The sequence below is a fragment of the Ranitomeya imitator genome, chromosome 1 (genome assembly GCF_032444005.1).
Source record: "Ranitomeya imitator isolate aRanImi1 chromosome 1, aRanImi1.pri, whole genome shotgun sequence".
NCBI lineage: Eukaryota > Metazoa > Chordata > Amphibia > Anura > Dendrobatidae > Ranitomeya > Ranitomeya imitator.
In genome coordinates, this window is record NC_091282.1 from 528,936,233 (window position 1) to 528,963,304 (window position 27,072).

At 44.7% G+C, this 27,072-nt stretch overlaps 1 protein-coding gene across 2 annotated transcripts in view; it reads right to left on the reverse strand.

Annotated features, from left to right (window-relative positions):
* Nucleotides 1-369: 369 nt before the first annotated feature.
* Nucleotides 370-27,072, reverse strand: part of LOC138677227 (paralemmin-1-like) — a 249,583-nt gene continuing 222,880 nt past the window's right edge. For both annotated transcript variants that reach the window (XM_069767216.1, XM_069767224.1), the window contains exon 7: nt 370-1,246. In XM_069767216.1, the coding sequence (XP_069623317.1) occupies nt 504-1,246 (743 nt within the window). In that variant the 3' untranslated portion in view covers nt 370-503. The remainder of the gene's footprint in view (nt 1,247-27,072) is intronic.

Below are 27,072 nucleotides of genomic sequence, written 5' to 3' on the forward strand. Positions count from 1 at the left end.
AAAAAAAAGTCCAAAAATATCAGTGCTATAAATCTGTTTAACCTAAAAAAAATGACGAACTTTGATGAGGAATATATGTAGACATCTATTTAAGTGTCACGTAGAGCAATATATTAGGCTATACTTTGCGCCTTCCTTTAAAATAATTGAATAGATTTGGTTTTAAGTAATTTCTACAAGTGATAATTTCTCATAGTGTCTATAAGTCTAGTGAACAACTCTTCATTCAGCAAATCAGTCGTCAAATGTCAGATTTGACAAAGCATGTTGTATGTGTGTGTATGTATAATATGTATATATATCACACATACACACACAGTATATATATATATATATATATATATATATATCTATATATATATATATATATATATAACTAGCTAAACAAATTCAATGCGCTGTAGCCATCCGCTCTCAGTACACGGCATTGTACATCGTACACAAAGGTGGGTGATACAAAGTTGGCAGTGTCGGTGCTGTTGAGAGTAAAAGGAGAGGAATAATCACATGACAACACAGCATTTGCAGCGTGCTTTCTTATCAGTACCTGTTATTGGCTCTGTGACTAGACTCTCCTCTTTTCCATCAGGAGAGGATGGCTCGGTGGTCTCGGTGAGAAGCTTGCCGGAGACCAGTTCTGCAGCGTTGCCATCCATGGTGGAGACATCAGTGACCGTCTTCTCTCGCAATGACTTCTCATCATCTTCATCAATGAGCACAAGCTCAGCTTTCATGGTGTCATCATAGCCCAACACCTTTTTAGTCTCGTCGTCATCATCAATATTCTGGTAGCCCATGAAGATCATAGTCACTGGTTGCTCTAAGGTGGCGTCAGCCACATCATTACCACTACTCCTTACTTGTTGTTGTCCATGTTTTAACGGAAGCCCTTTGATAGACTTGTGCACCATTTCTAATTTTGCTTCTTTAAAATGTAATTCCTTCAAGTGACTAGAGATTCCTTCAGTGATTAGTGTTCTCTCAGGTAAAGTGCTTTGCCCCGCTACTATGTTTGATTGTGCCGATTTGTGTATGAGTTCATCTACATCCCTTGTACTTAACTTATGGATGCCATTTTCTACCACCGCACCCGAATGGCGAAGCTCATACACTACTTTGTTACCATCATCATAGACCTTTACTCCTCTCTGTTGAACCACCTCTGGGTCAATTGCAGCTGTAGAGAGAATCTTGGTCTCTCCTGTCTTTCTGTCTTTCTCCACATTTATTTCCATGGCGTACAATGCTTAAACAGAAACAAGAAAGGAGGTGTATGTTACAACACATAAAGCAAGTGGATGGTTAATCGGCAAACATACATTGCAATGTGCGTGCACTAATACCATAACGTCATTACATAAAAAGCACGGTGTGTTAAGAGTTAACCCCAATGTTATTGTATGTGAGCACACCGGACAGACACATTGATAGAAAATAACACGTCAACTGTGATTGGTTACATTTATGATTTCAAATGAGAAGCCACGTAATATTGCCACATGACGTGTAACATTCTGGTGATTCTGGTGACATGCAATTGTCGCCTCGACGCAGGATGGGGAACATAATGTAGCACCGGAGTCATACATAGAAAAAAGCACATGGTGCCTTATAGTCCATAAACCTATAGAATCCTACACTGCCGCCATCCCTCGGGTAATTCAGATTTGTGCCGGTAATAAATGAGATTCTGGAGAATAAATCCCGATACCGATGAGACAATTCATTGCTCACCTCCTCCATTGCAGTCCTTAAAGGGAACCTGTCACCTGAATTTGGCGGGACTGGTTTTGGGTCATATGGGCGGAGTTTTTGGGTGTTTGATTCACCCTTTCCTTACCCGCTGGCTGCATGCTGGCTGCAATATGGGAATGAAGTTCATTCTTTGTCCTCCGTAGTACACGCCTGTGCAAGGCAATCTTGCCTTGCGCAGGCGTGTACTACGGAGGACAGAGAATGAACTTTAATCCAATATTTTGGCCAGCATGCAGCCAGCGGGTAAGGAAAGGGTGAATCAAACACCCAAAAACTCCGCCCATATGACCCAAAACTGGTCCCGCCAAATTCAGGTGACAGGTTCCCTTTAAACACAGAATTCGAACTTTGAATTATGCTACTTTTAGATTTAATTACAGTGTTATAAGTCCTTATAGGAAATCTGTCACTGGGGTGTCGCTATGTAATCAGAATGCAGCAGAGACCTCGATCCAACAATGCATTCATTACTAAGCCGTCATTTTGATAGAATCACTGCTTCCTCTGCAGCAGATCTAGCAGTTCTCTGAATGCTGAGCTCTGTATAGCCCCGCCCACATCACCGATTAGCAGAAAGCTGCCAATCAGTGATGGGGGTGTGGCTACATAGAGCAGGAGGACTAAATGCCACAAGATAGCTAGTCCTCCAGTGATAATCTCCTGCTGATAAAACATTGATTTCATTTAAATTACAACACACAGACTACTAAGTGACATCACTGGACTCAGGGTCACTGCTCTCAGGTTACATAGCAAACACCTGCTGACAAATTTCCTTTAAAGGGGTTGTCCTATAAGTAATATTTATCTCCCAAAACACAGGATAGAAGATAAAAGTATGATTGTTTGGTGTCTGACTGCTGAGATCCCGTCGATCCCAAGAATAGGAGGTCTAAAGTCCCCTATGTAAATGATGCATTAGTGAACATGGTAGCCACTGATCCACTTACTATCTATAACTTACAGTATTGTGCAAAGGCAAGTGTAGAAACAATGCTGCAAAGTAAGAATGCATTCAAAGGATTTGCACAAGCCTACATCCATTTATCATCTTTTCTGTGGATAGGTGATAAATGTTGTTCTTGGTACAACTCCTTTAAGACAACTGTATCTCTATATTCAGTGATGTTACATATAGTGACAAAATACTTTTTTTTCTGCTAAAAGTGCAGTTATCTTATGACCATAGGTGAAGGGTTCATTTGATGTAGAAGCATGGTGGATCTCATGGCTCAGTGGTCAGACTGTAAAATGGCTGCATTACTACACCAGTGTTACACCAATAAAATAATCATATATTGAAGTTACCGGTTTATATATTGCAGTCAAATTCTAATTGGAGGTCCAACATTCTCCATGCACAACCAAATCTTCATATTAGCACAGTGTTCTGAAAAACTATTAGTTTCTTGCCTGCTACCAAAAATGTTTATGACGTCTAGACTGTTTATGAGCATTCTACATAAAGAGGCCACTACACCCTGTTGTTCTCAATCAGATCACCTAATAAAAGAGAATCTGTGCTGATGAAAGATTTTTTTGTGTGTCAGAATAATAACATTTCCATAGCAACCTACAGTAGGGGCACAACAAGAAGAGCAAGGGCCCAAAAGCAAACTTTTAAAGGGAATCTGTCAGTAGGTTTTTGCTATGTAATCTGAAGACAGCAGGAGATAGGGGCTGAAACACAGAATTCAGGGATGTGTCACTTGTGAAAGTGCGTACCCTTTACTAACTGAGAAGGAATTATCATGAAGAGATTAACATTGCTGGACTAGTCTGGCATCTAAGCAGCTTACTGTCTATGGACATTGTACATGGAGAGTCTGGTGAGGGCGGGGTTAGCTTTCTTAGCTCTGCTTCATTTTAAATCTAAAAGCACTGCTTGTGTGAGAACGGCTGCACCCAGTAATCTAAGTGATACATCGTTGGATTCCGCTTCCTCGCCTATATCAGGTTGCTTTCAGATGAGGAAGCAAAAACCTGCTGATAGATTCCCTTTACTTTCCAGGAGGAATAGGTGATAATTAGGGTTGAGCGACTTTTCTTTTTATAGGATCGGGTCGGGTTTCACGAAACCCGACTTTTTCAAAAGTCGGGTCGAGTGAAATCGGCCGATCCTATAGAAAAGTCGGGGTCGGGGTCGGCCGAAACACGAAACCCAATGCAGTGCATTGGGTTTCTAATGGGTTCCAGGGTCTGAAGGAGAGGAAACTCTCCTTAAGGCCCTGGGATCCATATTTAAGTGTAAAATAAAGAATCAAAATAAAAAATATTGATATACTTACCCTCGGACGCGCCCTGGTTCTCACCGGCAGCCTTCCTTCCTAAGAATGAGCGCCTGAAGGACCTTCGATGACGTCGCGGCTTGTGATTGGTCGCGTGAGCGGTCACATGGGCGACACGCGACCAATCACAAGCCGCGACATCATCTAAGGCCCTTCAGGCGCTGATTCTTAGGAAGGAAGGCTGCGGGTTAGAACCAGGGCGCGTCCGAGGGTGAGTATATACCTATTAGGAATATACTCACCCTCGGACGCGCCCTCGGACGCTTCCTTCCTAAGAATTAGCGCCTGAAGGACCTTAGATGATGTCGCGGCTTGTGATTGGTCGCGTGACCGCCCATGTGACCGCTCACGCGACCAATCACAAGGCCGTCATCGAAGGCCCTTCAGGCGCTCATTCTTAGGAAGGAAGGCTGCCGGCGAGAACTAGGGCGCGTCCGAGGGTGAGTATATCAATATTTTTTTTTATTTTTATTCTTTATTTTACCCTTAAATATGAATTCTGATACCGATTCCCGATATCTTAAACATATCGGAACTCGGTATCGGAATTCCGATTCCAGATCAGAAGATCGCCGACCTCATGGCCGACCCCACACAGGGGTCGGGTTTCATGAAACCCGACTTTGCCAAAAGTCGGCGACTTCTGAATCTGGCCGACCCGTTTCGCTCAACCCTAGTGATAATGAGTAGAGAAAGAACTGAAGTCACATTGTGCATCGTTGCAGCAGGGCCTAGCAGTTATCTGAGCCCTTTTATCACCAAAACCATTAAGTCCATTTATGTCCTTTAAATCACATTCAGTGTCTGCAGCTTAAAGGAAATCAGACTGTCAGCAGGTTTTTGTTGTCACTTACTGGGCTGCCAGGTGTAGTTTTTATAGAATCCTTGTTTTCCGTGCTGTAGATGTAGCAGTGGTTAGAATGCTGAGCTGTGTATAACCCCTGATTGGCAGCTTCCTGTGTACACTGTGCATTATCAGCAAGTTGCCAATCAATGGTGGAGTTACACATATTAGTTGGACTAGCCTGCAGTGATAATCTCTTTTTTATAAAACACAGTTTGTATAATAACTATAGTAAGCAGCCTAGTAAGTGACACATCCTTGGAATCAGGCATTCCAACCCCCCTACATTTTGCTGCTCTCAGATTAAATAGCAAAAACCTGCTGCCAGATTCCCTTGAATGGGGATTTAGGGGCTTTTTTTACTATGAGCCCAAAAACAAATAGTCAGGTAGTTACAAACTACCCGCTTGTCCTATCCAGCGCTGTCTCAGGGAGGTCACGGACCGCTCCTGCCGGCGATTCTACTGGTCGATGTTAAGAGCAGCTGTTCTGGGCTCCTCTGTCAATAAGAAGACTGCTAGCGTGAAGCTGATTGACAGACAGCTCCCCACAGTTAGGCAGTGGGGAGCCGACTGTCAATAATCATGACATCAGCATTCACGCCTCATCAACAGAGCAAAGCAGCAGAAAAGCAGCTGCTCAGGCAACATGACATCAGTGGAAATCGAAGGATTGCTGGCAGGTTAGCAACTACCTGCCTGTTAGTTCTTAGGCCAATAGTAAAAAAATTAATTAGTCCCAGATAACCCCTTTAACTAAACGACTACAATCTGGGCTGAGCTGAACTCTGAAGTTATATTAGCTAAAGACACTGATGCGTGTTCCATGACATGGCCCCGATGCTCGAAGGAGCAGTCTGTAGTATAATGTTTAATAGAATGCATATTTTTCCGAAAATGTCACTAGCTACAAAATGCTCTGAGGATAAAATGATGTATCCAAGGGGATACGTGGTGACATGCTGTTTGGCATCAATCTTTTCTAGGTAGTCCTAGTCAACCCATTATTCTCTGAAATGGGAAAGGATTGACTGGGTAACAAAGGTACTACTACCCCAAATGAGGCACCTTCACTGCCTCCTGCGGCTTTCTGAACTGATATTTCATATTTTCACTTACTCTTTAAATATGGAAATTATGTCTCACTTATTGTGTAAGATTTTTATTTTATTTTTTCCTGGCAATAAAAGTTATGTTTAATTGTTTGTCTCTTTTGTGATGTTATATTTGTTGCAGAATTGATTAGTAAACTTCATCTAGAAATAATTAAAAAGAAATAGAAGAAACATCAAAAGTCATGGACAAGTAGAGAATTCTGAAATTAGCAGATATGTCAGATATAACAACGAATATTTAACAATAGGAAGACGCGGCACTTCTGAGGCCGATATCTAGTGGGCTATGCGATCAATTATGGCTACTTGTTCAGATGGGCCACTAAATATGATGTGATCCTTTGTCTTCGCTCACGATTGGCATCTCCATCCTGTTTTCTTTTGTCAGGGCGACAGAACAGACATTGTTATGGATAGGGCAGTGTAAATGGGAGTAGAGTAGCTTGATTTTCAGTCTTCATTCATTCATACCGAGAAGAGCCTCAGTCCAGTGCTCTAACCCTTTAATGCATCCTTAGTGTTTAGGATATTTACAGAGACAGACATTGTAAGAAAAGACATAACATGATGATAAACGCATCTGACATCCATTGTCTGGAGAAGAGGCACAACAAACGTTGACGATTACATAGAGATGGCCAAAAGTCAGACCAAGAATTTCAGGTCAGCAAACGAACCAAGCCTCGGAGGCAAGAAATAAAAATAGGATGTCATATATGAACAGGGCAATTGACAGCAGGAGGTAGACCATTATTTATTCTCTAGAATTCCCATGTTGTATCGGCACCTAGAGCAGTTCCAGTAGTAAGTGATAGACTATTTCCTACCAGTTCTGTCCTCTGCATTTATCATGGTTGCTTTCTAACACCGTGCGTTGCGGTTACTTCATATATTTTGTTGAAAGTGACAGTCAAAAGTGGCCTGAGTATCGTCAGTGTTTTTAATCACAGCTTGGTCAGAGTCAGATTTTACCATCAGAGTTTGACTAGAATGTCCTCAATTATTCCCGGATGAAAAAAAAAATGTTTCTGAAGCTCCTCCTATTGAATAGGTCATGAAATTGGACAATACACGGATGGCATCTGAGTACTGTCCAAAGTTTTCACAGATCCATAGATTTCCATTGGCGAGTTTGAGCACAAACTCGGATCAATATTGGACAAATGTTCGTGCTTTGGTGTGGACCAATTGGTTCAAGGAAATAAATTGGACATGTGAACGCCCCCACAAAATATCATAGGTACAAGTTGTATCCATGAAAACACAGATAGCACGCGTACGATAAAAACTGAGTCCTTATAAAAAGTACTAAAATGCTGCAATAAATTCGGCATCATAGAGTACCGCCCAACAAGAGATGACACATTTATCAAATAAAGTAGAAGTGTAAATATATTAGAAAACTAGAACAAGTTTATATATGTATAAATTGTACTGCACATTACATGTCTAATCATATCATGTGTTACATGTCAACGATCCACAATGCAGCCAAATTGTGGAATAGCAAGGACAGTTGTTTTTTTTAACATTTTTCTACCTCTGGCATATCACTTGTCGATAAAGCAGTCGTCTAGTGATTCATGTATTACCAACCACCTCACTCACCTTACAGCCCCCTGGCTGTACCCAGTCACTATTATAGCAGTATGGTTCCAGATTTATGTTCTCTTTTAAGGTGTTTTATGTAACCTACTAACACTGCAATGTTTGAAGAAAGAAGTTTTATCCTGTAGTGTCCCATATTCTAGTGAGGCAGAACTAAACAGGTTGGGCACTTCTTGTCACAGGGTTACTGCGACAGTGTGGAGCCAGAAGACCGCAGCATCTGATTGCTCCTCCTCCGGCACTGAGACGAAGCACTTCTCCTTCATTTTAATGGTTTTTATTCATTCTGGCAGAACAGGGGTTAATCGGCCATGTTGGAAATCTCTGTGCCCGCAGCTGAGCTCTGTTAGCCACTCCTTTTCCCTTTATAATCTGGTCTCTGATGCAAGTCCTTGTCGGGGCAAGGATTTGCTACATGACTTCAGGAAGGAGATGTGTTCATATGAGAAGGAGAGTTGGAGGAAGTTATCTGTGACTGTTTAGTTTGTAAGTGTGGTAATTACCTATTCTTCTCAATTTTGGTTTATTCCCCTACCTTCACTCCCTGGTGCATTCCTCTGTTATATGTGAGTGAATATTTTGTAAGCCTGGAGTTTTCTGCTAACCCTTGTGTGTGTTGCCTTGTTTGTTGTGTTGGTGTACTGCGGTGCATAGTGGCGCCCCTCTCTCCTGGGTGGGGGAAGAGAACAGACGGAGGGCTAACTCAGGAGATAAGGCAAGGGTGGAGGCCCCGGCATCTTCACCTCCAGAAGTATCCCAGTGAGTAGGGCAACCTAGGGCACCCCCTAGTGATAGGGACAGGGAATGAGCCCCTGTGCTGTGGCACTTCCCCAGATCCTTCAATCACACCTCCCTGGGCATGATTACCAATTATGTCCAGAAATGTGCAATAAGAGGGTCTGAGATAGTACTACAGGGGAAGAGAGACCTTATCAGATTAGAGAATTCTATTACTATAGTAATAGTCGGGGGCAGTCAGGGGACCTATTAGGTTCCCTTTAAAACACACTGAAGTTTGGCCACAACTTCATGCAACTTCCTTCAATTAAATTTATGGGAGTTATAAAAAGAGCTAACTAGGCACAGTGCGAGTCTTTTCAGAACTCCCATTTATTTTACCATGTCACCTCTCCATAGAACTTTATGGAAACTGTCGTGGACTAAATCCCCATACTCCTCTAGTCTAGGTATTCATGGTAGATCCTGTAGATATGCTATACCTTTCTAATATGGAGATACCACTTTAATAATCAGCAGATTATTATGAATTTGAAACTAATCCAGAATTGTACTGTCTTTATTCAGATGTTTTTGTTACTACTACAAGAGCTATGCTGTATGCAGTTATTATGGCGCCCTATGTTTACTGCCTAGTGCGGCAGCTCATTGTGTATTGGACCCCTTGCTCTACACAGTTTACAAACATTGTAAACACTGTGTGACTGCAGACTTATGAATCCCCCCAGCTCACGAACTGTGCGCTGTGGTGATTCCCGGTTTCAGACCTAGGACCGGTAGGTATGTACGAGTTATACAAGCCCCCAGCCAGTGAACGTGGAGTTGCTTTCTATAAGCTTGTATCCATATCCTTTGGTTCCGGGTCAGAAACCGGAGAATCCCCACAGCTCACAGTGCGTGCGCTGGGGGGATTCATAAGTCTGCAGTCACACACAGTGACTGCAGACTTATCGGTTTTGACCAGACAACCCCTTTAAAGGGAACCTGTCACCTAAATTTGGCGGGACCGGTTTTTGGTCATATGGGCGGGATTTTCGGGTGTTTGATTCACCCTTTCGTTACCCGCTGGCTGCATGCTGGCCGCAATATTGGATTGAAGTTCATTCTCTGTCCTCCGTAGTACACGCCTGCGCAAGGCAGGATGCTTTGCCCAACTGTGGGCAAAGCCGAAAAGCATTAGTGCGCATGCGCCAGCGCACTATGTCCCAGAACACAGCGAAATACTTCCGGGACATAGTGCGCCGGCGCATGCGCACTAATACTTTTTGGCTTTGCCCACAGTTGGGCAAAGCATACTGCGTGTGCGCAAGGCAAGATTGCCTTGTGCAGGCGTGTACTACGGAGGACAGAGAATGAACTTCAATCCAATATTGCGGCCAGCATGCAGCCAGTGGGTAACGAAAGGGTGAATCACACACCTGAAAATCCCGCCCATATGACCGAAAACCGGTCCCGCCAAATTCAGGTGACAGGTTCCCTTTAAGATAAAACTCCATACTGATACACTATAATATCTACCATGATATGGGATTGTATAATGTTTCAGTTTATGAATAGTGTATGGATTTAAAGAGGTTTTCCAGGCTCCACATACATTTCAGATTGCTGAATCTCGACAGCTTGCTTATTTGCATAGCGTCACGATTCACTTGAGCTGTTGTCACAGCTGCAGGAATGAGATTTGCATACTTGTCGTCACCTACCAACTAACAACTTTCCCGCTTCTCTCATATGGTCTATTGAAAGAAGCAAATGAGAAGCTAATTGGCAAATTACAGCAACTATGCAAATCGCTGGCAAAAATGTGGAATCGTGACACTATGTAAATTGCACACTGTCGGGATACAGCAATCTGAGTCACTGCAGAAATGTATGTGGAACCTGGAAAACTACTTTAATCGAATCTTATGATCTTGACATAATTCCTATTTTTGCTTCTTCACTTCATATTTTTTATTGTAGTCAGAAAAAAAGATATATAAAAATGTAATATATTGTTATACACGCATTCCTCATTCTATTTTTTTTCTTTTTCTTCTTTCACTTTCTCTCTACCACTTTCCAGCCCATTTCTGGAAAATAGTGAAGATCCCCAACAAAACTGAACAGGGCAAACAATGTGGTTTCAAATTTGTCCAAAAAATCAAAGGGATTGTAGCAAATTTTGGGGAAACATTTTTCATAAAAAGAAATCTTTATACGTTTTGCAAGTTTTATCCCCCTTTCTATGATAATAATCTGACAATGTGCAAAACTAGGGTTGAGCGAAACGGGTCGTTCATTTTCAAAAGTCGCCGACTTTTGGCAAAGTAGGGTTTCATGAAACCCGATCCGACCCCTGTGCGGGGTCGGCCATGCGGTACGCGACTTTCGTGCCAAAGTCGCGTTTCAATGACGCGAAAAGCGCCATTTCTCAGCCAATGAAGGTAAACGCTGAGTGTGGGCAGCGTGATGACATAGGTCCTGGTCCCCACCATCTTAGAGAAGGGCATTGCAGTGATTGGCTTGCTGTCTGCGGCGTCACAGGGGCTATAAAGGGGAGTTCCCGCCGACCGCCATGTTACTGCTGCTGATCTGAGCTTAGGGAGAGGTTGCTGCCGCTTCGTCAGAAGCAGGGATAGCGTTAGGCAGGGTCCATTAACCACCAAACCGCTTGTGCTGTAGCGATTTCCACTGCCCAACACCACCTTCGGTGTGCAGGGACAGTGGAAGCTACATTTTTTTTTTTTTTCCCCCTCAGCGCTGTAGCTCATTGGGCTGCCCTAGAAGGCTCCCTGATAGCTGCATTGCTGTGTGTACGCCGCTGTGCAAACCAACTGCTTTTTTCAAAGCACAAATCCTCTTGTTCCTTCCTTTCTGCACAGCTATCTTTTTGGTTTGTACACACTTTTTATTTAATTTGTGCATCAGTCCACTCCTTATTGCTGCCTGCCATACCTGGCTGAGATTACTGCAGGGAGATAGTAATTGAAGGACACTCCCTGTTTTTTTTTTTTTTTTTGTGGGAGATTAAGATTGACATTTCTGCTAGAGTGCCATCCCTGTCTGTGTCATCTCTCACTCAGTGGGCCATAGAAAGCCTATTTATATTTTTGCTTGATTTGGGTTATAAAATCTACCTGAAAAAATCACTACATCAATCAGTGGGAGAAAAATATTGGCCTCAGGGCTTGTGTGCCACTCCTTACTCCTGTGTGCATCATCACTCACTCAGTGGGCCATAGAAAGCCTATTTATTTTTTTGCTTGATTTTGGTTCTAAAATCTACCTGAAAAAATCACTACATCAATCAGTGGGAGAAAAATATTGGCCTCAGGGCTTGTGTGCCACTCCTGACTCCTGTGTGCGTCATCTCTCACTCAGTGGGCCATAGAAAGCCTTTTTTTGTTTTATTTGTTTTCTAAATTCTCCCTGAAAAAATCATTTTATTTTATTTGGTTTCTAAATTCTTCCTGAAAAAATCATTTTATTCTATTATTTTTTTTTCCTAAAGTCTCCCTTAAAAAAAAAAAAAATCAAATCAGTGGGAGATTAATATTTACATTTGTGCTTCAGTGACAGTCCTGCGTGTGTGGCATCTCTCTCATTTGTTGCCACCAACAACAGAGTGTGTAACATTGTGCCTGATTTTCGTTGTGGTCTCACTCACCTGTAAAGGGGTAGCTAAATCATACTGAAGTTATAGCTCACCGTGTAATTTGTGTGACAGCAACAAATACCGTTAGTTTGTTTACGTTTTTAAAACAATGAGGAAGTATGGTGGAAGAGGTCGTGGCCGGGGGCGTTCATTGTCAGCTGGTAATGAGGGTAGTGGTAGTGGTGGAGCATCAACTGGTCGTGGGAAAAAAAATATTGCACCTAAGTCTGGAGCTGTGGAGCCAGGTTTGTCGTCTGGCTACACAAGGCCTCGAACGCTCCCTTTTCTGGGAGTAGGAAAACCGCTTTTAAAGCCGGAGCAGCAAGAGCAAGTTTTGGCTTATCTTGCTGACTCAGCCTCTAGCTCTTTTGCCTCCTCTCGTGAAACTGGTAAATGTCAAAGCAGCGCGTCGTTAGTGGATGTTCACGGTCAGGGACAAGTCGCTTCCTTGTCCTCTTCAGCAAAAACAACAACAGAGAAGAATGCAGCAGGCGACACAACGGGTTACTCCATGGAGCTCTTTACACACACCGTCCCTGGCTTAGAAAGTGAAGCAGTTAACAGTCCATGCCCATTACAAGTTGAATCTGACATGGAGTGCACTGATGCACAGCCACAGCCAGACTACTATGCTGGTCCTTTGACTCAGACCACAACATTGCCCTCGCAGGGTGCTGATCAAGAATCAGACCCTGATGAGACTATGTTGCCCCATCATGAACGCTATACCACCGACCGACACGGTGACACAGACGAAGTTGCACACTAGCTACAAGAAGAGGTAATAGATGACCCAGTTCTTGACCCCGATTGGCAGCCATTGGGGGAAAAGGGTGCAGGCGGCAGCAGTTCTGAAGCGGAGGAGGAGGGGCCGCAGCAGGCATCAACATCGCAACAGGTTCCATCTGCCGGGCCCATATCTTGCCCAAAACGCGTGGCAAAGCCAAAACCTGTTGGAGGACAGCGTGGCCATCCGGTTAAAGCTCAGTCTGCAATGCCTGAAAAGGTATCCGATGCTAGAAAGAGTGCAGTCTGGCATTTTTTTAAACAACATCCAATTGATCAGCGCAAAGTCATCTGTCAAAAATGTTCAACTACCTTAAGCAGAGGACAGAATCTGAAAAGTCTCAATACAAGTTGCATGCATAGACATTTAACCACCATGCATTTGCAAGCCTGGACTAACTACCAAACGTCCCTTAAGGTTGTAGCACCCTCGGCCAATGAAGCTAGTCAGCAACACAACATCCCTTCCGGCAGTGTAGGGCCACCATTTTCCGCACCACCTGCAGTATCTGTGCAGGTTTCTTTGCCAGGCCAAAGCAGTCAGGGTCAGGGAATCACCAGTTTCGTAGTAGGAAACACTGCATCTAGGGCACCGGTGGCAACAATACCATCTCCCACCGTCTCTCAGTCTGCCATGTCCACCGGCACCCCCGCTAGTTCCACGATCTCCAGCTCTCCAGTCCAGCTCACCCTACATGAGACTATGGTTAGAAAAAGGAAGTACTTAGCCTCGCATCCGCGTACACAGGGTTTGAACGCACACATAGCTAGACTAATCTCGTTAGAGATGATGCCCTACCGGTTAGTTGAAAGCGAAGCTTTCAAAGCCCTGATGGACTACGCTGTACCACGCTACGAGCTACCCAGTCGACACTTTTTTTCCAGAAAAGCCATCCCAGCTGTCATGATCCCAATGGCAGGGGATCACAAAAAGGACAAGCACAGATACAAACAAGCTCTAGGGCGATGGAACCTGAGCTGACCGCGACCCTGAACCTAACACACAAATAAAAGTAGCCGGGGAACGTGCCTACGATGATCCTAGACGTCTCGCTCCAGCCGAAGATCTAACTTCCCCTATCAGAAGAAACACAGACCTCTCTTGCCTCCAGAGAAATACCCCACAGCAAATAGCAGCCCCCCACATATAATGACGGTGAAATGAGAGGAAAGCACATACGTAGTATGAAAACAGTTTCAGCAAAATGAGGCCCGCTAAAGCTAGATAGCAGAGGATACAAAAGTGAACTGCGCGGTCAGCGAAAAACCCTTCAAAAAACCATCCTGAAATTACTTGAACTCATGTGCCAACTCATGGTACATGAAAAGCAATTTCAGCCCACTAGAGCAACCAGCAGCAGAGAATCACATATCTGCAGGCTGGATTAAAAACCAAATTAAGCAAAACACAAAACAGGAAAATCCAAACTTAGCTTGTCCAGAAGGTTCTAGGAGCAGGGAGCAGAGGTAACAAGACACACTGGATACATTGATAACCGGCGAGGAAATGCCAGCAAAGCCAGGTTAAATAGGAAACTCCCATATGCTGATGGAACAGGTGGAACCCAGAAACCCAGGAAAGACAAGTCACCCAGTACCATCAGTAACCACCAGAGGGAGCCCAAAAACAGAACTCACAACAGTACCCCCCCCTTGAGGAGGGGTCACCGAACCCTCACGAGAACCACCAAGGCGACCAGGATGTGCCCTATGAAAAGCGCGAACCAAATCATCAACATGAACATCCGAGGCAACCACCCAAGAATTATCCTCCTGACCATAACCCTTCCACTTGACCAAATACTGGAGTTTCCGTCTGGAAACACGAGAATCCAAGATCTTCTCCACAACATACTCCAATTCTCCCTCCACCAGCACTGGAGCAGGAGGCTCAAGAGAAGGAACAACAGGTACCTCATACTTCCGCAACAACGACCGATGAAACACATTATGAATAGCAAACGATGCCGGGAGATCCAAACGAAACGACACAGGGTTAAGAATTTCCAAGATCCTATAGGGACCGATGAACCGAGGCTTGAACTTAGGAGAAGAGACCTTCATAGGAACAAAACGAGAAGACAACCACACCAAGTCACCAACAAGAAGTCGAGGACCCACGCGGCGACGGCGGTTAGCAAACTGCTGAGCCTTCTCCTGGGACAACTTCAAATTGTCCACCACATGACTCCAAATCCGATGCAACCTATCCACCACCATGTCCACTCCAGGACAATCAGAAGGTTCCACCTGACCAGAGGAAAAACGAGGATGAAACCCCGAATTACAAAAGAAAGGAGAAACCAAGGTAGCAGAACTAGCCCGATTATTAAGCGCAAACTCGGCCAGCGGCAAAAAGGTAACCCAGTCATCCTGATCAGCAGAAACAAAACACCTTAAATAAGTTTCCAAGGTCTGATTAGTTCGTTCAGTCTGGCCATTCGTCTGAGGATGGAATGCAGACGAAAAGGACAAATCAATGCCCATCTTAGCACAGAAAGTCCGCCAAAATCTAGACACAAACTGGGATCCCCTGTCAGAAACGATGTTCTCAGGAATCCCATGCAAACGAACCACATTCTGAAAAAACAGAGGGACCAACTCAGAGGAGGAAGGCAACTTAGGCAAGGGTACCAGATGAACCATTTTAGAAAAGCGATCACACACAACCCAGATGACGGACATTTTTTGAGAGACAGGGAGATCCGAAATAAAGTCCATGGAAATGTGCGTCCAAGGCCTCTTCGGGATAGGCAAAGGTGACAACAATCCACTGGCCCGAGAACAGCAAGGCTTAGCCCGAGCACAAACCCCACAAGACTGCACAAAAGAACGCACATCCCTCGACAAGGAAGGACCTGGCCACCAAGTCTCTAGTACCAAATATTCCAGGATGACCTGCCAACGCAGAAGAATGGACCTCGGAGATGACTCTACTGGTACAATTATCCGGAACAAACAGTCTCTCAGGCGGACAACGATCAGGTTTAGCCACCTGAAACTCCTGCAAAGCACGTCGCAAGTCTGGGGAGACAGCAGACAAAATCACCCCATCCCTAAGGATACCAGAGGGCTCAGAATTTCCAAGGGAGTCAGGCACAAAACTCCTAGAAAGAGCATCCGCCTTCACATTCTTTGAACCTGGCAGGTATGAAACCACAAAATTGAAACGAGAGAAAAACAGTGACCAACGAGCCTGTCTAGGATTCAGACGCCTGGCAGACTCAAGGTAAATCAAATTTTTGTGATCAGTCAAGACCACCACACGATGTCTAGCACCCTCTAGCCAATGACGCCACTCCTCAAATGCCCACTTCATGGCCAAAAGTTCCCGATTACCAACATCATAATTCCGCTCAGCCGGCGAAAACTTTCTAGAAAAAAACGCGCATGGCTTCATCACTGAGCCATCGGAGCTTCTCTGTGACAAAACCGCCCCCGCTCCAATCTCGGAAGCATCAACCTCAACCTGAAAAGGGAGCGAAACATCTGGCTGACGCAACACAGGAGCAGAAGAAAACCGGCGCTTAAGTTCCTAAAAGGCCTCCACAGCCGCAGGAGACCAATTAGCAACATCAGCACCCTTCTTAGTCAAATCCGTCAAAGGCTTAACAACACTAGAAAAATTAGTTATAAAACGACGATAGAAATTAGCAAAGCCCAAGAACTTCTGTAGACTCTTAAGAGATGTAGGCTGCGTCCAGTCACAAATAGCCTGAACCTTGACGGGATCCATCTCAATAGTAGAAGGGGAAAAAATATACCCCAAGAAAGAAATCTTCTGGACTCCAAAGAGACACTTTGAGCCTTTTACAAACAAGGAATTGGCCCGCAGGACCTGAAACACCTTCCTGACCTGCTGAACATGAGACTCCCAGTCATCAGAAAAAACCAAAATATCATCCAAATACACAATCATAAATTTATCCAGATATTCACGGAAAATATCGTGCATAAAGGACTGGAAGACTGAAGGAGCATTAGAAAGTCCAAAATGCATTACCAAATACTCAAAATGGCCCTCAGGCGTATTAAATGCGGTTTTCCACTCATCACCTTGCTTTATTCGTATAAGATTATACGCACCCCGAAGATCAATCTTAGTGAACCATTTAGCCCCCTTAATGCGAGCAAACAAATCAGTCAACAATGGCAAAGGATACTGATATTTTACGGTAATCTTATTCAAAAGACGATAATCTATACAAGGCCTCAAGGAACCATCTTTCTTGGCCACGAAAAAAAAACCTGCTCCCAAAGGGGACAAAGATGGACGGATATGTCCCTTTTCCAAGGACTCCTTAACATAATCCCGCATAGCAGTATGCTCTGGCACTGACAGATTGAACAAACGACCTTTAGGAAATTTACTGCCCGGAATTAAATTTATAGCACAATCGCAATCCCTGTGAGGAGGAAGTGAACTGAGCTTAGGCTCCTCAAAAACATCCCGATAGTCAGACAAAAACACAGGAATCTCAGAAGGAGTAGATGAAGCGATAGAAATCGGAGGTGCATCATCATGAACCCCCTGACAACCCCAGCTTAACACAGACACTGATTTCCAGTCAAGGACTGGATTATGAGTTTGTAACCATGGCAGACCAAGTACTAGAACATCATGCAAATTATACAGTACCAGGAAGCGAATCACCTCCTGATGAACGGGAGTCATACGCATGGTCACTTGTGTCCAGTACTGAGGTTTATTCATAGCCAAAGGTGTAAAGTCAATTCCCTTCAAAGGAATAGGGACTTCCAGAGGCTCCAGACTAAACCCACAGCGATTGGCAAATGACCAATCCATAAGACTCAGGGCAGCGCCTGAATCCACATAGGCATCGACGGAAATGGATGATAATGAACAAATCAGAGTCACAGACAGAATGAACTTAGACTGTAAAGTACTAATGGCAACAGACTTATCAACCTTTTTTGTGCGTTTAGAGCATGCTGATATAACATGAGCTGAATCACCACAATAAAAGCACAACCCTTTTTTCCGCCTATACTTTTGCCGTTCACTTCTGGACTGAATTCTATCACATTGCATTATCTCAGGTGACGGTTCAGACGACACCGCCAAATGATGCACAGGTTTGCGCTCCCGTAAACGCCGATCAATCTGAACAGCCATAGTCATAGACTCATTCAGACCAGCAGGCGCAGGGAACCCCACCATAACATCTTTAATGGCCTCAGAAAGGCCATCTCTAAACTTTGCAGCCAGAGCGCACTCATTCCACTGAGTAAGTACCGACCACTTCCGAAATTTTTGACAATAAATTTCTGCTTCATCTTGCCCCTGAGAGAGGGCCAACAAAGCTTTTTCAGCCTGAATCTCTTGGTTAGGTTCCTCATAGAGCAAACCCAATGCCAGAAAAAACGCATCTGCATTAAGCAACGCAGGGTCCCCTGGTGCCAATGCAAATGCCCAATCCTGAGGGTCACCCTGCAGGAAAGATATAATTATCTTGACTTGCTGAGCAGGGTCTCCAGAGGAGCGAGATTTCAAAGAAAGAAACAACTTGCAATTGTTCCTAAAATTCAGAAAACGAGATCTATCTCCAGAAAAAAACTCTGGGACAGGAATTCTAGGTTCAGACATAGGAGCATGTACAACAAAATCCTGTATATTTTGAACCTTAGTGGCAAGATTATTCAGGCTGGAAGCCAAACTCTGGACGTCCATGATAAACAGCTGAGATCAGAGCCATTCAAAGATTAAGAGGAGGAGGAAGTAGCCAGGCTGCAATAAGGCTAGGCAGCAAACTCTGAGGGGAAAAAAAAAAAAAAAAACTTCCTCAGACTACTTATCCTCCTACTTCAGCCAATACAATTAACACTTTGTGGGCCGGTTATACTGTCATGATCCCAATGGCAGGGGATCACAAAAAGGACAAGCACAGATACAAACAAGCTCTAGGGCGATGGAACCTGAGCTGACCGCGACCCTGAACCTAACACACAAATAAAAGTAGCCGGGGAACGTGCCTACGATGATCCTAGACGTCTCGCTCCAGCCGAAGATCTAACTTCCCCTATCAGAAGAAACACAGACCTCTCTTGCCTCCAGAGAAATACCCCACAGCAAATAGCAGCCCCCCACATATAATGACGGTGAAATGAGAGGAAAGCACATACGTAGTATGAAAACAGTTTCAGCAAAATGAGGCCCGCTAAAGCTAGATAGCAGAGGATACAAAAGTGAACTGCGCGGTCAGCGAAAAACCCTTCAAAAAACCATCCTGAAATTACTTGAACTCATGTGCCAACTCATGGTACATGAAAAGCAATTTCAGCCCACTAGAGCAACCAGCAGCAGAGAATCACATATCTGCAGGCTGGACTAAAAACCAAATTAAGCAAAACACAAAACAGGAAAATCCAAACTTAGCTTGTCCAGAAGGTTCTAGGAGCAGGGAGCAGAGGTAACAAGACACACTGGATACATTGATAACCGTCGAGGAAATGCCAGCAAAGCCAGGTTAAATAGGAAACTCCCATATGCTGATGGAACAGGTGGAACCCAGAAACCCAGGAAAGACAAGTCACCCAGTACCATCAGTAACCACCAGAGGGAGCCCAAAAACAGAACTCACAACACCCAGCCCTCCACCAGCATGTTAAAGAGCGCATCGTCCATGCACTCAGGCAATCTGTGAGCACAAAGGTGCACCTGACAACAGATGCATGGACCAGTAGGCATGGCCAGGGACGTTACGTGTCCATCACGGCACACTGGGTAAATGTGGTGGATGCAGGGTCCACAGGGGACAGCAAGTTTGGGACAGTTCTGCCTAGCCCACGGTCTAGGAAACAATTGGCTGTAGCCGTTCGCACCCCCTCCTCCTCCTCTTCGTCCTCCTGCAGAAGCGAGAGCTCGTCCACAGACCGCAGTCGCACAACCACTCCATCCGCAGCTGCCACTGTTGCACACCAGGTCTCCCATTATGGGGCAGCTACTGGCAAACGTCAGCAGGCTGTATTGGCTATGAAGTGTTTGGGCGACAACAGACACACCGCGGAAGTTCTGTCCGAGTTCTTGCAGAAAGAAACGCAGTCGTGGCTGGGCACTGTAGATCTTGAGGCAGGCAAGGTAGTGAGTGATAACGGAAGGAATTTCATGGCTGCCATCTCCCTTTCCCAACTGAAACACATTCCTTGCCTGGCTCACACCTTAAACCTGGTGGTGCAGTGCTTCCTGAAAAGTTATCCGGGGTTATCCGACCTGCTCCTCAAAGTGCGTGGACTTTGCTCACATATCCGCCGTTCGCCCGTACACTCCAGCCGTATGCAGACCTATCAGCGTTCTTTGAACCTTCCCCAGCATCGCCTAATCATAGACGTTGCAACAAGGTGGAACTCAACACTGCACATGCTTCAGAGACTGTGTGAACAGAGGCGGGCTGTTATGTTTTTGTGGGAGGATACACATACACGGGCAGGCAGTAGGATGGCAGACATGGAGTTGTCAGGTGTGCAGTGGTCGAAGATTCAAGACATGTGCCAAGTCCTTCAGTGTTTTGAGGAATGCACACGGCTGGTTAGTGCAGACAACGCCATAATAAGCATGAGCATCCCCCTAATGCGTCTGCTGATGCAAAGTTTCACGCACATAAAGGATCAGGCGTCTGCAGCTGAGGAAGAGGAAAGCCTTGATGACAGTCAGCCATTGTCTGGCCAGGGCAGTGTACAGGACGAGGTAGCGGGCGAAGAGGAGGAGGAGGACGAGGAGGATGATGGGGATGATTATATTTTTAATGAGGAAGCTTTTCCGGGGCCACTGGAAATTGGTGGCGCGGCAAGGCCGGGTTCTGGTTTTTTGAGGGACACAAGTGACGTGGATTTGCCTGAAACTGCCCCTCAACCAAGCACAACCGCAGATTTGAGAACTGGAACTTTGGCCCACATGGCGGATTATGCCTTACGTATCCTCAAAAGGGACACACGCATAACTAAAATGATGAATGATGACGATTACTGGTTGGCCTGCCTCCTTGATCCTCGCTATAAAGGCAAATTGCAAAATATAATGCCACATGAGAACTTGGAACTAATATTAGCAACCAAACAATCAACTCTTGTTGACCGTTTGCTTCTGGCATTCCCTGCACACAGCGCCCGTGATCGTTCTCACACGAGCTGCAGGGGCCAGCAGACCAGAGGAGTTAGAGGGGCAGAAATCAGAAGTGGCGTTGGCCAGAGGGGTTTTCTGACCAGGTTGTGGAGTGATTTTGCTATGACCGCAGACAGGACAGGTACTGCAGCATCAATTCAAAGTGACAGGAGACAACATTTGTCCAGTATGGTTACAAACTATTTTTCATCCCTTATCGATGTTCTCCCTCAACCGTCATTCCCATTTGATTACTGGGCATCAAAATTAGACACCTGGCCAGAATTGGCAGAATATGCATTGCAGGAGCTTGCTTGCCCGGCAGCTAGTGTCCTATCAGAAAGAGTATTCAGTGCTGCAGGTTCAATACTAACAGAAAAAAGGACTCATCTGGCTACCCAAAATGTAGATGATCTAACCTTCATTAAAATGAACCACAACTGGATTTCGAAATCTTTTGCCCCACCTTGCCCGGCTGACACCTAGCTTTCCTATGAAAAGGTCTTGCCTGTGGACTATTCTGAATGCTTTTTCCAATCTCGTAATTTTCTGCACCTGATTGTCCAGCATACGACATGTTTACACCTCACTAAATGGCCAAACTCCCCACACGGGGCCGTGGTATCGACACTTGGCGACAGCACCCGTGAGAGTGCAGTTTGTCTGAAGAGGTGGGTGAGCCCGCTTTTGGTCGACGGCACTGCCACTGGGTCCCTCCTAGTACAATAAAGTGTCTCTGGCGGTGGTGGTGCGCACCCAACGTCAGACACACCGTTGTAATATGAGGGGCCCTGGGCCTGTACCGCCGGCCACAAGACAGTTTCCCCCCACCCCAGCTCAAACAGTGCTCTACCACTTGCAAAATTATCTCACAGCTCCACCAATGTTTAGTCTATGCGCTGACATCCTTCAATGCCTGCCACTGACAATACCATTGTATTGACATTTTTGTTATGTTAGGCCTTCGATGCCTGTCTGTGGTCACTCCTTCCACTAGGCCTCCACTGACCACACCACTGCTGCCCGTGTACCCCTGTAACCAATTTAAAATTGCCTACAGCCATGTGTTATTATTTTAGGCCTTCGATGCCTGTCTGCGGTGACTCCTTCCACTAGGCCTCCACTGACCACACCACTGCTGCCCGTGTACCCCTGGAACCAATTTAAAATTGCCTACAGCCATGTGTTATTATTTTAGGCCTTCGATGCCTGTCTGCGGTCACTCCTTCCACTAGGCCTCCACTGACCACACCACTGCTGCCCGTGTACCCCTGGAACCAATTTAAAATTGCCTACAGCCATGTGTTATTATTTTAGGCCTTCGATGCCTGTCTGCGGTGACTCCTTCCACTAGGCCTCCACTGACCACACCACTGCTGCCCGTGTACCCCTGGAACCAATTTAAAATTGCCTACAGCCATGTGTTATTATTTTAGGCCTTCGATGCCTGTCTGCGGTCACTCCTTCCACTAGGCCTCCACTGACCACACCACTGCTGCCCGTGTACCCCTGGAACCAACATCAGAAAATATAAAAATAAGTATTTTGCTTATAAAAAAGAAAATACTGGAGAGATATCAAATGCAGACATTTTAACATTAAAAACAAACACATACAACAAAAATCTGGTACAGTACTAAAAATGGCCACCAGCTACAATAACTTTCTCCTGCAAGTAGTTAACTGAAAGGTTTTTTCAATTTTAAACACAGATATGGCATCCACCGAGTGTTGTCCTGTCGCGTCTTCTTTATATTATTGCCAAGAAGATGCAAAACAATGAAAATAATAAAATCATTATTTACCAAAAAAATAGAGTAAGTCAAAACCACATTGCAAATAAACATTCATTACAAATAAAGAAGCAGGGCGCGTCCGAGGGTGAGTATATACCTAATAAGAATATAATCACCCTCGGACGCGCCCTGCTTCTTTCCGACAGCCTTCCTTCCTAAGAATCAGCCCTTCCGTGGTGTAGAGAGAGGGTTTGTTACACTCCAAGGTGTTCCCCAGGTTGCCTTTCCTGAGCTTCCATCTTCCGGCTCTCGTTTAGTAGTTGTTGGAAACTACGCTGCATTAGGCCTACAAATTGGGTATGGGGTGTAGAGAGATGGTGTGTTACACTCCAAGGTGTTCCCCAGGTTTCCTCTCCATTGCTTCGATCTTCCGGCTCTCGTTTAGTAGTTGTTGGAAACTACGCTGCATTGGGCCTACAAATTGGGTATGGGGTGTAGAGAGATGGTGTGTTCCACTCCAAGGTGTTCCCCAGGTTGCCTTTCCTGAGCTTCGATCTTCCGGCTCTCGTTTAGTAGTTGTTGGAAACTACGCTGCATTAGGCCTACAAATTGGGTATGGGGTGTAGAGAGATGGTGTGTTCCACTGTAGAGAGATGGTGTGTTCCACTCCAAGGTGTTCCTCAGGTTTCCTCGCCAATGCTTCGATCATCATGCTCTCGTTTAGTAGTTGTTGGAAACTACGCTGCATTAGGCCTACAAATTGGGTATGGGGTGTAGAGAGATGGTGTGTTACACTCCAAGGTGTTCCCCAGGTTTCCTCTCCATTGCTTCGATCTTCCGGCTCTCGTTTAGTAGTTGTTGGAAACTACGCTGCATTAGGCCTACAAATTGGGTATGGGGTGTAGAGAGATGGTGTGTTACACTCCAAGGTGTTCCCCAGGTTTCCTCTCCATTGCTTCGATCTTCCGGCTCTCGTTTAGTAGTTGTTGGAAACTACGCTGCATTAGGCCTACAAATTGGGTATGGGGTGTAGAGAGATGGTGTGTTACACTCCAAGGTGTTCCCCAGGTTTCCTCTCCATTGCTTCGATCTTCCGGCTCTCGTTTAGTAGTTGTTGGAAACTACGCTGCATTAGGCCTACAAATTGGGTATGGGGTGTAGAGAGATGGTGTGTTACACTCCAAGGTGTTCCCCAGGTTTCCTCTCCATTGCTTCGATCTTCCGGCTCTCGTTTAGTAGTTGTTGGAAACTACGCTGCATTAGGCCTACAAATTGGGTATGGGGTGTAGAGAGATGGTGTGTTCCACTGTAGAGAGATGGTGTGTTCCACTCCAAGGTGTTCCCCAGGTTTCCTCGCCAATGCTTCGATCATCATGCTCTCGTTTAGTAGTTGTTGGAAACTACGCTGCATTAGACCTACAAATTGGGTATGGGGTGTAGAGAGATGGTGTGTTCCACTCCAAGGTGTTCTCCAGGTTGCCTTTCCTGAACTTCTATCTTCAGGCTCTCATTAAATTGTGGTTAAACGGAACAACTGCATTTGGCGTACTAGTTGGTTTGGGGCCTACTATCGGTGTCTGCCGCTCCTTGCTGTTCTCCTGGTTTCCTGTCCTGAAATTCCGTTTTCAGGCGCTCGTTAAGTAGTTGTTAATGTTAGACTGCATTTGGCCTACTAGTTGGGTTGGGGCCTACTATCGGTGTCTGCCACTCCTTGCTGTTCTCCTCCACTGAACAAAGCTGTGCTGCCTGTTTACTACTGTTGCCAATTTTGAACTGCATTTCGACTACTTACTGATTTGGCCCTACTCTCTGTGTCAGCCTCTCATTCCAGTTGTCCTCCACTGCAATGCCCCCTGATTAGTCCTGTGTTACCAATTTTGAACTGCATTTAGCCCACTTTATTCTTTGGGCCTATATCTGTGTTTCCTCCTCATCCTGCCCATTGCCCAGCCAGTGATAGATGAGTCTGCTGGTACATTGACCCATAACGCAACATTTCCCGTGCACGCTACACTGCAAGATTGTGACCCTGCTGAAAGTCAGGTCCCCCTTCCCGCATACCATACCACCTTACACGGGGACAAACAGGAAGGTGCAGATGAAAGTGCAGGTTCCTTCATCAGGTGGGGGGAGGAATACTAGTTGGCGACGTCACTGGCACAGGGCCTCTCATAGTACGCAAAAGTGTTGCTGCCGGTGGGAGGCGCCCCCGCCGTGCAAACACACCGCTGTACTTTGAGGGGCCCTGTGCCAGTGCCAATGCCAACGAGTGGGCCCCCCCTGCTTGCTCAGGTTCACAGCACTTGCAAAGTTGAAATACTTACCTCTCCCTGCTCCACTGCCGTGACGTGGTCCAGATTTCCTGGGCCCACTAATTACTTGAACCAGCCCTACCCACCACAACTTTAGCCAAATGACCCCCAATTTCAAATGCCTTCCAATTATTATAAGGTAAATTACGCTTGACAAGCTTCATTAAGAAGAATGGATGGTTTTGACATTAAAATGGGCACTCTAGGTGTTTTCCTGGCCCCCACTCACTGCCGACTATGCTGCCCCATTGACTTGCATTGGGTTTCGTGTTTCGGTCGATCCCGACTTTACGTCATAATCGGCCGATTTCACTCGACCCGACTTTTGAGATAGTCGGGTTTCGCGAAACCCGGCTCGACTCTAAAAAGGTCAAGGTCGCTCAACTCTATGCAAAACTAATCTGTATAACTTGATGATCCAGCCCCTACTAAGTGCCCCGGATGTAGAATAAATGGAATTTTACTGTATGCTGGTTTTGGTCAGACTTTATTACACTTTCTCTATGGTCATATGATAATATAAAATTTTCACGAATTAGGGCTCATTCAGGTGTCCGATTTAAAGATTATTCTGATTAGAGTTTATTTGGAGTGTGGTCCGAGAGTCATCTGAATTTCTCGAATATAGAGAAATAATAAAAAAAATCTTCACCTTCTCCATTCTTACAGTCAGTGAAAATTGGACCGCACTTGGATGTCATCCGAGTGCAGTCCGATTTTTTCACAGACACATTGACTTGCATGTTTGAGTTTGATCTGACCCTTGATCAAAATAGGACATGTCTCCGTGATTTTCTGTAGACATCTCTGTCCGTGAAAGATCACAGACATGTGAATGGGCCCAGAGGTATGAGGGCTGTTGAGGAAAATCCTGAATATCACTTGTATGCAAATAGCACTATTACATTATTGTTCGGGTGCCACATTTAAAAGGTTCCACAATCAAAACACTTCAAAAAATATTATTTGTGCTATTTTATACTATTGTAGTTCATCTTTTTTTCATCGGCATATCCATCTTAGACTTTGTTTTTACATTTTCATGACATTTTGGGGTATAATATAGTTGCATGTAAACGTTTGAGCACCACAGGTCAAAACTACTGTTATCGTGAACAGTCAAGCAAGTTGAAGATGAAATGATCTCTAAAAGGCTAAAGTTAAAGATGACACATTTCCTTTGTATTTTAGACAAAAAAATATTAATTTATTTCCTTTTTTTTTTTTTCATTTTAAAAATTACAAAAAGGAAAATAGGTTGATGCAAAAGTTTGGGCACCCTTGGGGATTTGTGTGCTCAGATAACTTTGACCAAAGTTTCAGACCTGTGAGGCTGCAGTCACACTATCAGTATTTGGTCAGTATTTCTCATCAGTATTTGTAAGCCAAAACCAGGAGTGGGTGATAATACAGAAGTGGTGCATATGTTTCTATTATACTTTTCCTCTGATTGTTCCACTCCTGGTTTTGGCTTACAAATACTGATGTAAAATACTGACCAAATACTAAGGCTTGGAGTCACACTCAGCGTAAGACAATACGGTCCGTATCTTAAGGCCGTAATACGCTGAAAAGTCCCCAAAATAGTGGTCCGTAGCTCCTCCGTAGGCAGGGTGTTTCAGCGTTTTTTGCGCATGGCATCCTCCGTATGTAATCCGTATGGCAGCCGTAATGTGTGTTTTTATCGCAGGCTTGCAAAACCAACATACGGCTATACAAGGGATCCATGTGTAAAAAAAACAAAAAAACATATATACTGTATATATATATATATATATATATATATATATATATATATATATATATATGTCAGTAGACACATATATGTATATCTATTAATATTTCATACAGCGCTAGATAGCTTTAAAGCCGGTAATTCAATTGCCGGCTTTTGCTATCTCCTTCCTAAAACCCGACATGATATGAGACCTGGTTTACATACAGTAAACCATCTCATATCCCCATTTTTTTGCATATTCCACACTACTAATGTTAATAGTGTGTATATGCAAAATTTGGGCGTTCTAGCTATTAAATTAAAGGGTTAAATGGCGGAAAAAAGTTGGCGTGGGCTCCCGCGCAATTTTCTCCGCCAGAGTAGTAAAGCCAGTGACTGAGGGCAGATATTAATAGCC